Below are 15,176 nucleotides of genomic sequence, written 5' to 3'. Positions count from 1 at the left end.
CCATTTCTGGGAGCAGACACAGCAAGTTTGCTGCAGTGTATCTAGTAACAGCATCTCATGTCAGCACCACAGCAATTCACTGAAGATTACAAGAGCTGAGAAGCAACCTGTCCTCTGCTGCAGTGTGTCCAGAGAGACAAATCACAGAGCAAGTTCTTCAGTGGATCTCCATCCTCAGCTTTCATCTAGAACCAGGCCTTTAGCTGTTGTGCATAGGAAGAAAGCTCTGAAAACATGACCCGAGAGTTACCAAGGCAGAGGCATGCCTGAACCTCCACACAGCTCTAGGGGAAGGTGAGCCTTGTTCATTTCAGGCACTTGCTAACTCAGATGCCAATAAAGACACTTTAAAGGGTGATGCACTTTGCTCTTCACTTCCCACAGAGTATGAGAAAGGAGGAAAGAATTCAAATTCAGCTCAGCAACATTCTGCTGTGGGCAGTCTGTACAGGATGCCTGGCCAGGAGGTGGGAAGAACAAGTTGTTTCCTCTTCTGGAGCAATCCCAAGCTCTCAGGAGCCAGTTACACCATTCTCAGCCCATTTCACAGCCCCAGCCAAGTTGTGGAGGAGTACTGCCTTCCAAATGAAAAGGAAACTGCCATTTCCCAGGCCTAAGAGGTGATTTCTTCCCCAGTGAGGCATAACACTCCCTTCTGTCCCCCCTTGCTGCAATGTCTTCTCTCTTCTTCTTCTTTCTCCTTTTCCACTGTCCTCTTGGCTCCCACCAGACAACTTTCCCCCAGGTCCTGCTGTGGAGATGGTGCTGGGACAGGAGAGGAGAAGCAAGCCACCAGTCTGCGTGGCACACGAAGCACCCACTGTCCTCAGAGAGCTGGTGCCCAGCCCCAGGAGGCAGCTGGGCAGCCCTGGGCAGCCCTCAGCAGCTCTGCCAGACTCAGCTCTGGGGCTCAGGAGCAGCTATGCCGGCGATCACCAGAACCCAGATGCACGTGGGACGAGGGTGCTGCAGCTCTCCTTCCACTCAGGCCACGGAGATCTCCCACAGCCATGGCAGAGGGGCCTCGGGAATCTCTTACAGGCTGCTTGTAGACATCTGTGTGTCCTGGAGACTTGCAACAACCTGGCCTTCTGTTTCCTAAGGCAACACGGCACCAGCAGGTCAAATCCTTTCTCTGGCTCAATGCCAGGTCCTTTCTAGCTGCATCTGCACCCAGTTCCCTGTGGCCCACTGGCACAAACCCCAGCTCCTCCCAGCCACATCACTTACTCTGTGCTCACTTACTTTGTGCTTTAACCCTTCGGCTCCCCACCATGCGGAGGTGCTTCCGAAAGTTCCTGAAAGAAAGGCCAAATACAACCTCTGAGAAAGGTGGCACAAGGCAATGCTGGGGCCCAGCAGGGCTGCAAAAAATAGGGGAGGGGGAAGAAAATTAATTGTGAAGGCAATGTGTGTGCTTCTGGACATTCAAAGGCTGGAGAGAGGGTTCTCAGCCTGCACCTAGCCGGTGCTGGGGATGCTGAGTGTGGCTGTTTCTTCTGAGTCTGAGCTGGTGGGAACAGGAAAGTGAGGTCCTACGTGGCAGACCCCTTCTCATGGCCTGCTGCCACTTTCCTGGGCTGTAACTTTGCTGCAGACACTGTGCTGGCACTGCTCCTTCTCCTGGTAAAGAACAGTAACTGCGCCTCTCTCCCCCCTCCACACAGGAGGGAAGCAGGGTGCCCAGTGAGCCCTGCAAGGCAGCATGCACACACCACACTCATGGCTGTGCTCATCCCAAACTCACTCACAGCAGCTGCTACATTCCCAGCCGTGCTGTCAGCAACCATGCAGCCCACGCTGCTCTCCAGGGCAAAGGGCTGGCACAGACTGAAGCAGCTCACTCCTTCTCAGGCAGCACCATCCTTGCGACCCGCTCTCTGCACACGCCGCCTGCCTTGGCACCTGCTTCCCTGCCCAGGACTCACAGGCAGAGCTCAGTGGGGCTGCAGAGCACACAGCTCCAGGGGAAAGTCCACCAAAGGGTAAGCCCTGGGGAGCAGCTACACCCCACAGTCAGATAAACAGACTGTCCTGGCCACTCCTGAGAAACCATGGCTAAAAGACTCTTTGTCCAGCCCCTCCGAGGGCAAGGGACCTGCTGCCCATCACTCACCTAGACAGGAACCAAACAGGACACCAGAAGAGACAGAGGGAAGCAGCAGCACGTGGACTATCAAGGGAAGTGTCACCCCTGTGTGAACCTACTCAGTCCAGGTGACTTCAGCCTGCTGCACAGCCCTGTGCCCCCCAGGGATGGCAGTGAGCCTGGGTACCTGCAGCCTGCATGGAGTGAGGGAGCCTGCTTGGATTCCTTTCTGCCCTACCAACACTCACTGCAGACATCAAGCAACAGAGACTTCTGCTAGTGAAACAGGTAGAATGACAAGCTGTCTGGCTCACACACAGTTAGTGGGATGAGTAAGGATGTGGTACAACCATGCAGGTGCTTTAACAAACTCACTGGACTGGAAGACACTTCCAACACTGACATGAAGTTGTTTAGAGAAAGTCAGATCCACCTACTCCTAATACAGAGAGACAAACACAAACAGCCCAGGAGGGAGAGCCCTTTACCCATGTTGTCATCACAATCCAAATCCAGCAGCTCACGAAGCAAAACCAGCAGCTGGGAGCAACATTGTTCCATGACAGATTTCCACCTGCACTTGGACCATTCATGTTATTGTCCAAAGCCTGATTTTAACTCTACTTGGCACTGCTGTGCATCAGACAACTGCCCCTTTAGACAAGAAACTAAAGCAAGTCTCTTCACTAACACATGCAGGACTGGCTCTAGGTACACAAAGCCTTCTGGGGTGAGTGATGACTGGTCACATGGGCTCTTACTGCACATTAGATTGAAATCCAAAGAGATTAAAGTATTTTAAGGGAATCAGGGATGTTCTTCACACAGAAAGGTCTTGGACACGTGTAACTCATCACCAGGCAAATCTTTATGGTCCATTGTGAGACCAAGATCCCAGCAGACACTTGAGCACCAATGTTAACTGCCAAGGCCACTGCTGCATCCTTTGGGCTTTTGGCACTTGGGAGTAAAATGCATTTTTGCTGTGACATGCTCAGTTGTCCTCTCCACAGAGGAGCTTCCTCAGACCTTGAGGGGAGGTAGGGGAAAGCAGTCTGCTGTACAAGTGTTGCTCCCAGCTGCCTAGACAACTTGGTCTCTCCCATGAGTTCAGGTCTAGATCCAGCTCCTAAACACTGCTGAGAGCAGCTCCAGGGAGAATCCAGCTGCTCAAGGTTAACCATCACATTAAACACTCAGAGAATGGGACAAAGGCCTTCTCTATCTCCTCATCTCTTGGAGGAAATCAAGAGCTCTTTGGAAGGGAGCTGCAAGACTGGGCCTGCCTCTTAATGTGGACACCCTGTGGACACACAGATCCTTCCAAGGGCTTTCTGCAGCTGTACTGGTCCTCAGACCCCTCTGTGCTTGCACGTTAGCACAAAAGGCCTGGCACAACCACCTGCTCTGTGAGCACTGAGGAGTGGGGGGTCCATAGAGCTTCCCAGTGTTGCTGCCTGACTCTTGCAATTGCACCCAGAAAGCCCTGTGTTCTTCCACCATTAGCAACATCTCTTCACCCATCAAAATTCAGCAAGCATCCCTGAAGTTACAGTGAGAAAACCTCCTTATTAATCCCCTCCCTGAACAGTCCTTTTCCTGACAGGCTCCATCTCACCACATGATCTGCTGGGTACCCATCCCAGGCAAAGGGCCTCCAAGACACAGCAGCCCCAGTCACACTCAGCTGCTCTGCCCACAGCAGCTCATTCATGCTCTGCAGAGAAGCCTTTTTGTTACCTGAACAGAAGCCAAGGACCCAATGGCTCACATACACCAATGCCCTTCAGAACTCTGTCAGCACCCCTCACATTCTCCTCCCCAGCTCCTCCTTGCAGCAGTCACAAGGTTCAGCAAAGCACTGGGCATTGCTCACTCTTGAAGCCACATCTGCCACGTGCTGTGCCAGGCAAACCAGCCTCCCTGGGCACCTGACAGCAGGGCCAAGCCCCAGAGGGGCTGTGTGATGACAACTGAGCTGCTGAAACACCTGAGGCCATGAAGGGCTGCACAATAAACACCTGAAACTGCAGTGGGGCTGGAGACCTCCTCACTCCTGAAGAGCTGAACACAGACTGCCAGCGAGCCTTACAGCTGGCCAGTGTCACTTGCATGGCACAGCCAAAACCCCATCACTGCTGTCCTGTCTCCTCTTTTCTGACCAGATCAATGCAGCTGTACAACCCTGCCCAGACCATCAGAGGCCACAGGAGGTGAAGGGATGTGCTGGCCACTCAAGGGTGACATGACTCCATCCCCTGTCCTGACGACACCGAGATGTGTGGCTCCCCTCACAAGCCACCTCAACAAGCCATTTCCTAACACAGGCTTTCCTCTGCCTAACAAATCCTGAGAAATCTCTTTCTTTTTAAAGGTACACTGTCAATTTATTTACAGAGCCTTTAGTTTTGAGTCTTATTTCCCTCTATTACTGATGAAAAAACTCATCACCCTTCAGCTGCGAAAAAGCCCAAACTCCTTCCCTTCCTGGCAATTCCCCAGGGAGGAAAATCTGATGCTGCTCTCCCACTTGGTTTTGAACAGTGCTGAAGTGATCACAGCAGCTTTTAACCAATGCCACCAATGCTGTGTTATCCTTCTTACCAGGCTGCCAGAACACACTAGTTGATGAGCACAGTGAAGTGACATGCCCTGCAAAGCCAGCAGAGGGAAACCAGAGCCCTTCTGTAGTGCTCAGACAAGGACCCAGTCTCCATCCCCTTTCAGTTTTCTTATTTTAAAAGAGAAAAAAAGATGAGGAAAACAGACTTCTGGTCACTAGAGGTGTTCATTTTTGCCTATGCCTCAGATTCTTCAGGTGCATTCAGAGATGCAGCAACAGCATGAGAGCATTCAGTTAACCTCAATCCAATCCAAGAGCTTGGCAGAGGGCTGGGGAAATTGCATCTTTAAGTTTTAATATCCATGATAAATGTTTTCTGCCTCAGACACAGATTTTGTATCTGATACTTGGGAATTGAAAAGAAACTTGACAGTGTCCCTTTAAAAAGGTGGAGGTGAGCTCTCCAGGGCTCTGCAGCATCATTCACCTCCACACTCCCAAAGCAGCTGCCAACGTCCCTACAAAGGGCAACACAGACAGGGACAACCACAGCCAACGTCATCAAGCGTCAGGAAGGACACCTGGAGGGTCCATGCAACACCAGGCAAGGTGAGAGCCATGGGAGGAAAGGGCCCTACCTCTGGATAACAGCTGCAGAATCATTCTCTCGTTTCCGTCTCTTCCTCTCTGCGTAGCCCCTGAATGCCCTGGGAAACCATTGTAAGCCATTAACCAACTACACGGCTTTGGGAGTGGGGAGGACACCAAACACAGACAGGAAAAGCTCTCACCAGACAACAGAGAGAGATGAGGCTGAGCCAGGAAGACAGCCAGCCCTCGTGGGACTGTGTGTGAGTCAGGGCCAGGCAAGAGACTCACCAAACCAAAGGTCCTCACTCTCTAGAGTAGGTGGCTGGACAAGTAGTTGTTCCCAAAGCAAACCTAAGAGTGGCCAGAGCACAGCCCAGAGAATGAGGTGAGCAGCCATCATCCCTGCTATGGAGGAACAGACCTAGGGGACTGCAGACACAAAACCTCTGTACATCAGATCAAGGGGGACAACAGCACACGAGCCACTGTAGTGTCCCTTTGGAAGATGAGGATGGTTGCAGCCTGCTCCATGTAGGCCTAGGAGGTGTAGCCATCTCACCTCTGCCCACTGACAAACAGCCCTAGCACAAGTGGGTCTGATGGGCAGCAGGGCAGAGTTTCTCCAGGACACCAACAGACAGGAGAACAAAAACAACTGAAGATTATACTTACGAGATGCTAGAGAGTCCAGGAGATGCAGGGAAAGAAAGAGAAGAGCAAGTCGTTAGTGCTCAGCCCTGGCCAGAGTTCCAAGGGAATTCTCACTCCAGAAGGAAAAGCTCTTGTTAGGTGGAAGGAAATTGCTTTTTCAATTAAACATTTCTCAGTGGTGAGACTCCCAGCTTGACCAAGCCAAACTCTCCCTGGGGTAGCTTTGGCTTGGGTGCAAACTGAGCTCCATGTAGACCCAGAGATGTACAACTGACAGCTGAATGTGGCCCGTCAGGCTACAGCAGAGGCTCAGCACCATGGGCTTCTGGAGCAGGGGGACCTTCTCCCACAGTGACAAAGGCTTGTGAAGCCAGCTCATGCTGCCTGGTCTATAAAGGAAGCAAGCATGGTGGGCTGAAAAGAGAGCAGAGGCCAGAGGCACTTGGGGAATCACTCCAATCAGTTTAGGGAGGTGCCCTGAACACTTGGAGATGTTCTTATGCAATTTCTAAACAGAATCCCCAGAAATGTTAACTGAGAAGCCATGGTAACCAAAGTAGCTGTGCTCCTCAAGGGCTTCCTGAGGGCACCATCCCCCAAATCAACCTCAAGCCCTGTAAGCCCTGCCATGGGCCATCATCCTGTAAGAGCTCCTGCATCCAGCAAGGGTGAGGCTCTTTTTCTGGGGATGTAGATCCTTTCCAAGATCTCAGCAGCTACCTCTCTCCCCAGCACCAGATCCAGCCCTTCCTGCATCAGTCCCTACAGGTTTGGTCTAGTCTGGGTTAGAAATACAATCATAGAATCATTTAGGTTGGAGAAAGCCTTTAAGATCATTGAGTCCAACCATTAACCTCACCCTGCCATGTTCAGCACTAACCCATGGCCCTCAGCACCTCAGCTACATGGCTTTGGAATAACTCCAGGAGGGGTGACTCCACCATGGCTGTGGGCAGCCTGGGGCAGGGCTTGGAACAATTCTTGGTTATCCCACAATCAACCATCAGCCTCTTTTTGGGATTTGGGAAGAGAGAACTATGAGGAAAGAGGAAATGGCAGAGAAGTGGGCTACAAAAGGCACACCAGAGCAGCCAAGGAGAAATAAAGAGAGCAAGCAGAGCTGAGGGTGACCCAGGCTTGGGAAGAAGAACACAGGGAAAAAAGTGACAAGGCTGGAGTCTAGGTGGGAAATAACTGAAAGCAGGAAGACAGCATTTCCTGACAGGCTGGGTACAGCCTGGACATGGAGCTTCCCTTATTCTCTCCAGTCCTTGGAGAACAGCAATCAGGGGCACAAAAGCTGTGTGGAGGAAAAGGCTGTTCCTAACTCAGATCTGTCCATGCTTTGCAGAGCAGACCAATGCAGAAGCTGTAGGGCTAAGTCTCATCCTAGAGACACACTGCTCTGGAGTGATGGATGCAAAGCAAGCCTGGAGTAACATTCCTTTGGGGCAGTGGCTGCAGCAGAAGCAAACAGTGGGGAGTATCAGCTGGTGCTCCCACAGGACCCAGAGGCACAGGGCACAGTGTCACAGAGGAAATAAGGGCAGCAGAGAAGAGCTGGGTAGCCCAAGGGGTTAAAGAAGGTAAAATCAAACAAGTGGAAGCAGCAGGAAAGAGAAATAATACGTGCAAAAAGCAAGTTAATAGGAGACAGGTTCTCTCTCACACACACACACACTGGGACTACAGTGCAGAATACACAGGTCCATTGCTCTGGGCTCTCAGACACAGCTGTGAGGGTGCCATGAACCTTCAGGCATACAGTTAGAGCCACAGCAGTAGTTGCACTTACGCTTGCATAGTTGTAGTAGCAGTTTGAAAATTGAAGAGGTTCTCTTTTGGGAACCAAGTTCGTATGGGAACATCATCTGGAAGAGAGAGAGAGCAAAACCTGAGCATCAGTGGGCACAGACTGGCATGTCTGACAGCATGACTTTCCAGGCTCCTTCTCTTGGTACTTTCCATCAGGATCCTGCCCTGTACTGAATAGGAGTCTCCTCCTCCTCATCTCTATCCACACTACCACCAAGTGTTTGTAAATGTGTGTTAAGCCTGTCTATCAGGCTCCTGAATGAAGGATGAAAGCTCTGTCCTGAGCATGAATGAGAACAGTCCAGGAATTACAGAAGTGACATTTGAACAAGTTAAAATTACAGTGTAACAGACTCTGAAGGGCTGGAAGGGAGCTGGGGAGCTCATCCAGTGCAACCCCCCTGCCAGAGCAGCAGCACCTAGAGCAGGGCACACAGGGACTCATCCAGCTGGGGTTGGGATGGCTCCAGAGAAGGAGCCTCCACAGCCCATCTGGGCAGCCCCTGCCAGGGCTCCCTCACCTCAACAGGGAACAAATTCTTCCTTGTGTTGCTTTGGCACCTCTTGTGTTCCAGTTTATACCCATTGCCCCTTGTCCTGTCACTGGCCATCCCTGAGCACAGCCTGGCTCCAGCCTCCTCACACCCACCCTTGATGTGTCTGTAAGATGACTGAGCTCACCCCTCAGGCTCCTCTTCTCCAAGCTGCAGAGCCCCAGCTCCCTCAGCCTCTCATCATAAGGGAGATGCTCCACTCCAGCATCTCTGTGGCCCTACCAGGTGAAATATTTTTCATTGAAAGCATTTTCCAGCTTTCTCCTTCGTATCACTGATGTGATTTATCCCATTCATCCAGCTCTTTCTGATACAGCTTCACGTGGAAGACCTTCACCTTCCTCTCTTCAGAGCTGTACACCTGAGATGGACTCTCTCTTCCTACTACTGAAGTTCCACTAAACCCCTCACACAGCAGCTCCTGATGACCTGGCCTTCGAGTTTCTCTGCTTTTAGAGTACAATCTGCAGATACAGTACAATCTGTGCTTATTTGTCTCCTGTGTTTGCAAACTGCCCTTCTTGAACCCACTGGGGACAATTTGCTAACTCCACTGCACCAGGACACAGCATCACCATCACTAAGACAAAATGCAGGCAGAGAAAGAAACCACTGCCTGTGTGTGGGATGGTGGGGAGCAGGAGGAGGAATCAGACTGACAGGCAGCTCCTACTGAGCTGAAGTTGGCCAGGCAGGGAATCTGAGGGGTACTCAAATCTGCTGACACAAGATGTGCACATCCCCAGTGGTTTGATTCCCTGGGACTTGGGGCTACCTGATTTTTCATCTTGCTTAACTCCCAATTTGTGGTTTCCTTGCTTAATGCCACATGTTGCTGATGGTGTGTCTTGCTTCACTCAGTCAAGCTGTAAGGTCATTACCAACTAATGGTGTCTGAGTCATTCATATCCTGGCAATGGTAACACTATTTTTTTAATGAAAGCATCATTTTCATTGGCCAAAACCAAATCAAACCCTGTATGCCTCCTGCAGATAGAATTAGTACAGATCAGGTCTCTTACCAAGCCTTTTGTACCCATCATGACTGCAGACTGACCCTGAAAGTACAGAAGTGGCTGCAATTACAGATGCAAAAGATGCCAAATGCAACTGGAGAGGCTTCCTTTGAGGTGAAATGTCCCAGGAATCATGCAGAAAGCTGTAAGACTCCTTCTGCACAGCTTCTGTCAAGCCTTGTATAAAGGCACCCTAAGGAAACAGGTTAAATGAAAACTGCTTTCCAGAATGTTAAATACACATCATGGAGTTCCATTGAAACATAAGGAAAAGCTGTTTCAGTGTTTCAGTGAGGGAGCCCTGGCCCAGGCTGCCCAGGGAGGGGCTGGAGGCTCCTTCCTTGGAGGGCTTCAGAACCCACCTGGACACGTTCCTGTGTGACCTGATCTAGGTGGGAGCTGCTTCTTCAGGGAGGTTGGGCTGGATGAGCTCTAAAGGTCCCTTCCAACCCCACCATGCAGTGATTGTGTGATTATGCTGTCCTCTGAAACACAGAAATGCAAACCAGCCCAGTCTAAATGAATTACGTGTTTGAAGTCTCAAGCCCACAAAAGTGAAGGAGAAGTTACATCAATTCCTTTTCAGCCAACAATTCTGTCCAGACTTCTCAGGGACTATGAATCTCAAAGGACTGGCAATCTCTTAATACAAAATGTAAGCTGTAAAGTAGAGCTTTTAAGCCATTAGCTTTGATTCAAAGCAGAGCTTATGAGTGACAGCAACATCCTTCTGAGGCTTTGCCTGGACAATCACTGGAAGCCTCTCCTCCTTTTCTGATAGGAGGCAACACAGGAAGGGTATCACTCCCCTACTCCCATCACTCAATGAAGAATAAAGCATTTGGGACCCTTCAGATGTGGCTCTTTTCCAGGCAGAGGTAGAGCAGTCAGAGAAGCAGAGAGCTGGGAACCAGGGAGCTCAGCTCAGCTCCAGCACTCATCCAACTAATTAAAATCCAAGTTATTAATACAGCTGTTCTGCTTCCAGGAGCAGGTAGCACACTCTCCTTTTTTTTTGGCCAGGGAGAGCATCTTGTTCTTCTTTCTTGTTACCATCAAATGTGATGAAACAGTCCAGGGACCACAGGGCTGGGGAAGACTGGAGGAACACCAGCAGCATGTAAACCTCAGCACTGCTGCCCAGGAGTGCATGTGTGTGTGTCAGATGCTGTGAGCACTACAGGATGACAGCTTGTGCTCCTCTGGAATGGTGTTAGGCATCATCAACTCTGCACAACAATCCATATTAAATGATGCCAATCTGGCCTGACTGCCCTGAGTGTTGCTTTGCAGCAGCAGCGTGTCACAGAAATCCAAGCAGAGAAAGCAGGACTGTGAAGGGAATCTCTGAGGAAATCAGTCTCTCTCTCACCTCCATTCACCTCTGCTGTTTTCTCTGCTAGCCATGCATGAAGGGCAGGCCAAGAAGTACTTCTTGCAGCCTGCAGTGGTTGTGCCACTCAAGTCTTGGTATTTCTCTGAGTAACAACACTTGGACAGAGAGTGCAAATGAGACCAAGCTGAGAAAACTTTGCTCTCACAAAGCCAGGGCTGTGATGGGACTTGGTCTCAGAGGCAAAGGGCTGGCTGTGCAGCCCCATGTGCAAGCACTCAGAAGCTTGAGACAAGCAGTGAGGGTAACTGTTGCCTGGATGAAACAAGCAACACTCATGGAGGCAGCTGTAGGTTCAGCCTTCATCACTTTGCTCCCATTTAAATAACTACTCTAATTTGTTTTCAGACAGGCAGATCTCCATTTGACATTGGTTAACTGGCCCTAACAAGAACTGCTTGCCTAGGTGAAAGCAGGTGGTGTAAATCCCAAGGCCCAGGAAGGGAACAGAGCCTCTCTCTAGAGCATTTGCTGGGGACATGTTTTCCAGCAGCAGTGTTTAGCTCCAGCTGGCAGGAGTTGAACTCTTCCATTAGTGACCTGGAGCTTTCCTTTGGTTCTGTATCAAGAAACCTGCTTCATGCCCACAGGACACAGTGCAGTTTTGATTAGTCCAGGAAGGCTTTCAGCATAAATCCATCAGCACTGGGACAGGAGATCTTCCCTTTCTCTATTCACTGCACGTCACAGGCTGTAACTGCACCCTGAGCTCCAGAGTCCAAGCTCCTGGGGCTGGGATCTCCTTGCCTGAAACAACTTGCTCCTACTGTCCTCATACAAGTTTTCTGACAGTGTCACCATATGCAGAGCCAGCTTTTAACAGCACATATGATCACAAAACCATAAAGGGTTTCTGTGCAGGAAAACTCTTCTCAGTCCTTTCCCTGCCCTGAAGCAACGAGAACAATGAAGTCAGTTTAGAGCACATGGACAGGTTGTGTGTGTGCAGTGTCTGATGGGAGGCTCAAGATCACAAGGCACAAACACAGGAACAATGCTCAACAGCTACTCTCAGGAGCCAGTGGGACTGTAAGTGTTCTGCACATCTGATAATCAGATCCTTTTGAATGATTCCTTTTCAGCATCAGGCCTGGATTCACTCAGCCACACCATTCCAGGCATTTAGCTTTGGAAACATGCTTCAGAAACCAATTTTTCAGTGATTCTACCTGCAGTAAACATCACTGTGCTGTTTGCTAGAGAACTGTGAACTCCAGTACAGTTTGATCTCCACAGACCTTACATTCAGCTTCTTTTCAAGAAGAAAAACTGGACCTTTCCTGGCTGGACACTCCACTCTAAACCCCAAACACCCAAGTTAGATCAGAACCTTTGCCAGACACATATAGAGCTGACAGGCAAAAGATGGGCTGCACACTAGCTTACAATTCAGCTACAGAGCTGGGACATATCTTTGAGTAATGGTTCAGTTTTTTAAGACAAGTAGGGATTTTTTAGAATGTAATTGAGTAACTCCAAGCCCTGTTCCCTGAGAGCATTGAGCAAATGGATGGTGAGTGGGCAACAAACTCAATATTGTGTTATGTGCTAGTCTTTATGTGAAGCCCATGAGGTAGCAGTACATGAGAGACTCTGCTAAACTGCTTTCCAGCCACACAGGTGAGCATTCTGGAGACATACTAAAGTACAGAACACTGTACCCGAGCTGGGGCTTCTGCTGAGCATTCCAGCACATTCACAGATTTCAGCTGCCTCAGCCCCAGAATGAGGCAAAGGAGAGAGGGTTCTGCTCTGAACTGTCTTCTGGGTGAAGAAGCACCTCAGCTCCAGGGCTTTGGGATCCCTCCAGGGCTGGGCACTGCCCCAGCTCCCTGGGCAGCCTGGCACAGGGGCTGACACCCCTCTCAGGGAAACAGTTCTGCCTCAGCTCCAGCCTCAGCCTCCTCTGGGGCAAGTTAAGGCTGTTTCCTCTTGTCACTCTTCACTTGCAAGAGACATTGACCCCCAGCCTCCTGTCAGGGAGTGCTGCTGTGTCCCCTCAGGCTCCTCTTCTCCAGGCTCAACACCCCCATTCCCTCAGCCCCTGCCCAGCCCCTTGTGCTCCAGCCCCTTCCCCAGCTCTGTGCCCGGCTCTGGCCACGCTGCAGCCCCTCAGTGTCCCTGTGGCAGTGAGTGAGGGGCCCAGCACTGACACAGCCCTGGAGCTGCAGCCTCCCCAGGGCCCAGCACAGGGGACAGTCCCTGCCCTGCTGCCACCCCACTGTTGATCCCAGCCAGGCTGCCACTGCCCTTCTTGCCCCCCTGGGCACGCTGCTGGCTCCTGTTCAGCCGCTGGCACCAACCCCCCCAGGCCCTTTCCCTGCAGCAGTTTCCAGCCCCTTTGCCCCAGCCTGGAGCTGCCTGGCCTTGGGGAGGCCCAAGGGCAGGACCCAGCCCTTGGCCTTGTTCAATCTTCAATCTCATCCCATTGCCCTCAGCCCACAGCTCCAGCCTGTCCTCCCAGCACCCAACTCCCACCCTCACTTACCAGACACTCGATCGACACTATACATCCTCTCCAGCCTTTTTCTGTGCCACCCAGTCTCACCAGACTGATGCTGCTCCAGGTCAAAGGAATGCTGGGAAGGGGCAGCCAGGCGGGTGCAGTTGGGACAGTCCTTGGAGCCCTGCCTGCTGCCCGGCCAGCCCTTGCAGTGTTTGCCGACGCCGTGAGAGCCCGCGGCGCCGTGCCCCGGCTGGCCGTGCTGACACTCCTCTTGGGCAGCTCCCTTCATCACCACCAGTTCCATACTTTCATTCTCATGGTCTGACAGCATGGGCCTCTCGCCAGAGATGGTGTAGACTCGTGGCTTCGGTCCCTCACTTGGCAGCTTCTCCCCCTGCTCCTCAGAGAAGCTCCTCTCAAACTTGCCGTCCGAGATGACGGACAGCCTGCGCTTGTTCTGAGCCGCCTGTTGCATCTCCGGGGAGTCCTCCTGGCCCAGGTAGGACTCTGCCAACAGGTGATCTGAAACAAATGCAACATTTGCCTTAAAACCAAAGCAACCCACACACCAGTTTGGGAAGCTCTTTGTCACTGTTGCAGAAAAAAAAGGAAGAGGAACCTTTTCCAGATGACCCTGTGCCCGTAGCCCTGTGAACCTGCAGAGCTGCTGCTGAAACGGTTCTCACACATACACCCAGTATTGGCTGGTGACCTGCTGGAGAGCAGCTCCAGGAGAGAGACCTGGCAGTGCTGGCTGATAACAAACTGCCCATGAGCAGCAACGTGGCCTCGTGGGCAAGAAGCCAATGGCAGCCTGGGGGCAGCAGGAGAGTGTGGGCAGCAGGGCCAGGGAGGTTGTGCTGCCCCTCTGCTCTGCCCTGCTGAGGCCTCATCTGGAGTCCTGGGGCCAGTGCTGGGCTCCCCAGCTCCAGAGGGACAGGGAACTGCTGGAGAGAGGCCAGTGCAGGGCCAGCAAGATGCTGAGGGGACTGGAGCATCTTCCTTGTGAGGAAAGGCTGTGGGACCTGGGGCTGTTCAGCCTGGAGAAGAGACTGAGGGGGGGGATCTCAGTAATAGTTACAAATATCTCACTGGTGGGTGTCAGGAGGTTGGGGCAGCACTTTTTTTTTATTGTATCCAGTGACAGGACAAGGGGTGATGGGATGAAGCTGCAACACAAACAGTTCCATTGAAACATGAAGAAAAACTGTGTCAGTGTTTCAGTGAGGGAGCCCTGGCCCAGGCTGCCCAGGGAGGGTGTGGAGGCTCCTTCCTTGGAGCTCTTCAAGACCCACCTGGACACGTTCCTGTGTGACCTGATCTAGGTGGGAGCTGCTTCTGCAGGGGGTTGGGCTGGATGAGCTCTAAAGCTCCCTTCCAACCCCTACCACTCTATGATTGTATATTTGAAGCCTGCCTGGCCACCAGATGAGGCTGGAAGCAGATGCAGTTTCATTGCTCAGCCTGCAAATGCTGCAGGGCTCCTGCTCAGCTGGGCAGTGCCGTCTGCTTCAGCAGCTTCACCACACAAGGGCTCCTGAGCTGGTGAAAGACTGCAGGACAAGGACCAGCATCAACTTCTTAGAGAAGTGACAAACTCTTGAGTTTTCAGGACTACAGGAAAAGGGCAAACCATCAGGGCTTGGCTTTCATCACCCTGGTTTCTTTGCTAATTGGTTTGACATGAAAGGAACACAGAGAGCCTTCAGCTGCCAGCTGCCACAGCCCGTGCTGCGCAGCACCCGCTCAGCCCATCAGCGCCGCTGCAGACGGTGACAGCACGGCCTGTGGAAGCTGCCCTCAGGAAAACACAGCCCTTTGTAGGGTAGGAAGATTGAAAGGAGAGAGGCCCATGAGTGCAACCATCTTTGGAGCCCACACACTGAAGGAAGTGCCAGGAAATTTCAGCATTTCCATGGCAATTCCGTGCATGAACCCAACAGCAGCTCCCACCCACCTGCTAATCCTTTCTTCCAAGTGGCTGTTAATTACCTCTTACACTTCCCTTCAGATGGGAAGCAGTTAGGGGAGTGGTAAAAAGGCTCAGCAGGGAATGCA

The 15,176-nt window shown here is 51.7% G+C and overlaps 1 protein-coding gene across 4 annotated transcripts in view; it reads right to left on the bottom strand.

The window, feature by feature from the left end:
* Positions 1–15,176, bottom strand: part of NSMF (NMDA receptor synaptonuclear signaling and neuronal migration factor) — a 48,815-nt gene that overhangs the window by 15,094 nt on the left and 18,545 nt on the right. For all 4 annotated transcript variants that reach the window (XM_062011526.1, XM_062011527.1, XM_062011528.1 and 1 more), the window contains 3 exons: positions 13,161–13,640; positions 7,690–7,765; positions 1,246–1,298 (listed from right to left, as the gene is read on the bottom strand). In XM_062011526.1, coding sequence (XP_061867510.1) covers positions 1,246–1,298; positions 7,690–7,765; positions 13,161–13,640 — 609 coding nt within the window. The remainder of the gene's footprint in view (positions 1–1,245; positions 1,299–7,689; positions 7,766–13,160; positions 13,641–15,176) is intronic.

This window comes from Colius striatus, chromosome 19 (assembly GCF_028858725.1).
Source record: "Colius striatus isolate bColStr4 chromosome 19, bColStr4.1.hap1, whole genome shotgun sequence".
NCBI classification, from domain to species: domain Eukaryota; kingdom Metazoa; phylum Chordata; class Aves; order Coliiformes; family Coliidae; genus Colius; species Colius striatus.
Note: the sequence above shows the minus strand (reverse complement) of the source record. Positions and strands in the feature narration are given on the sequence as shown.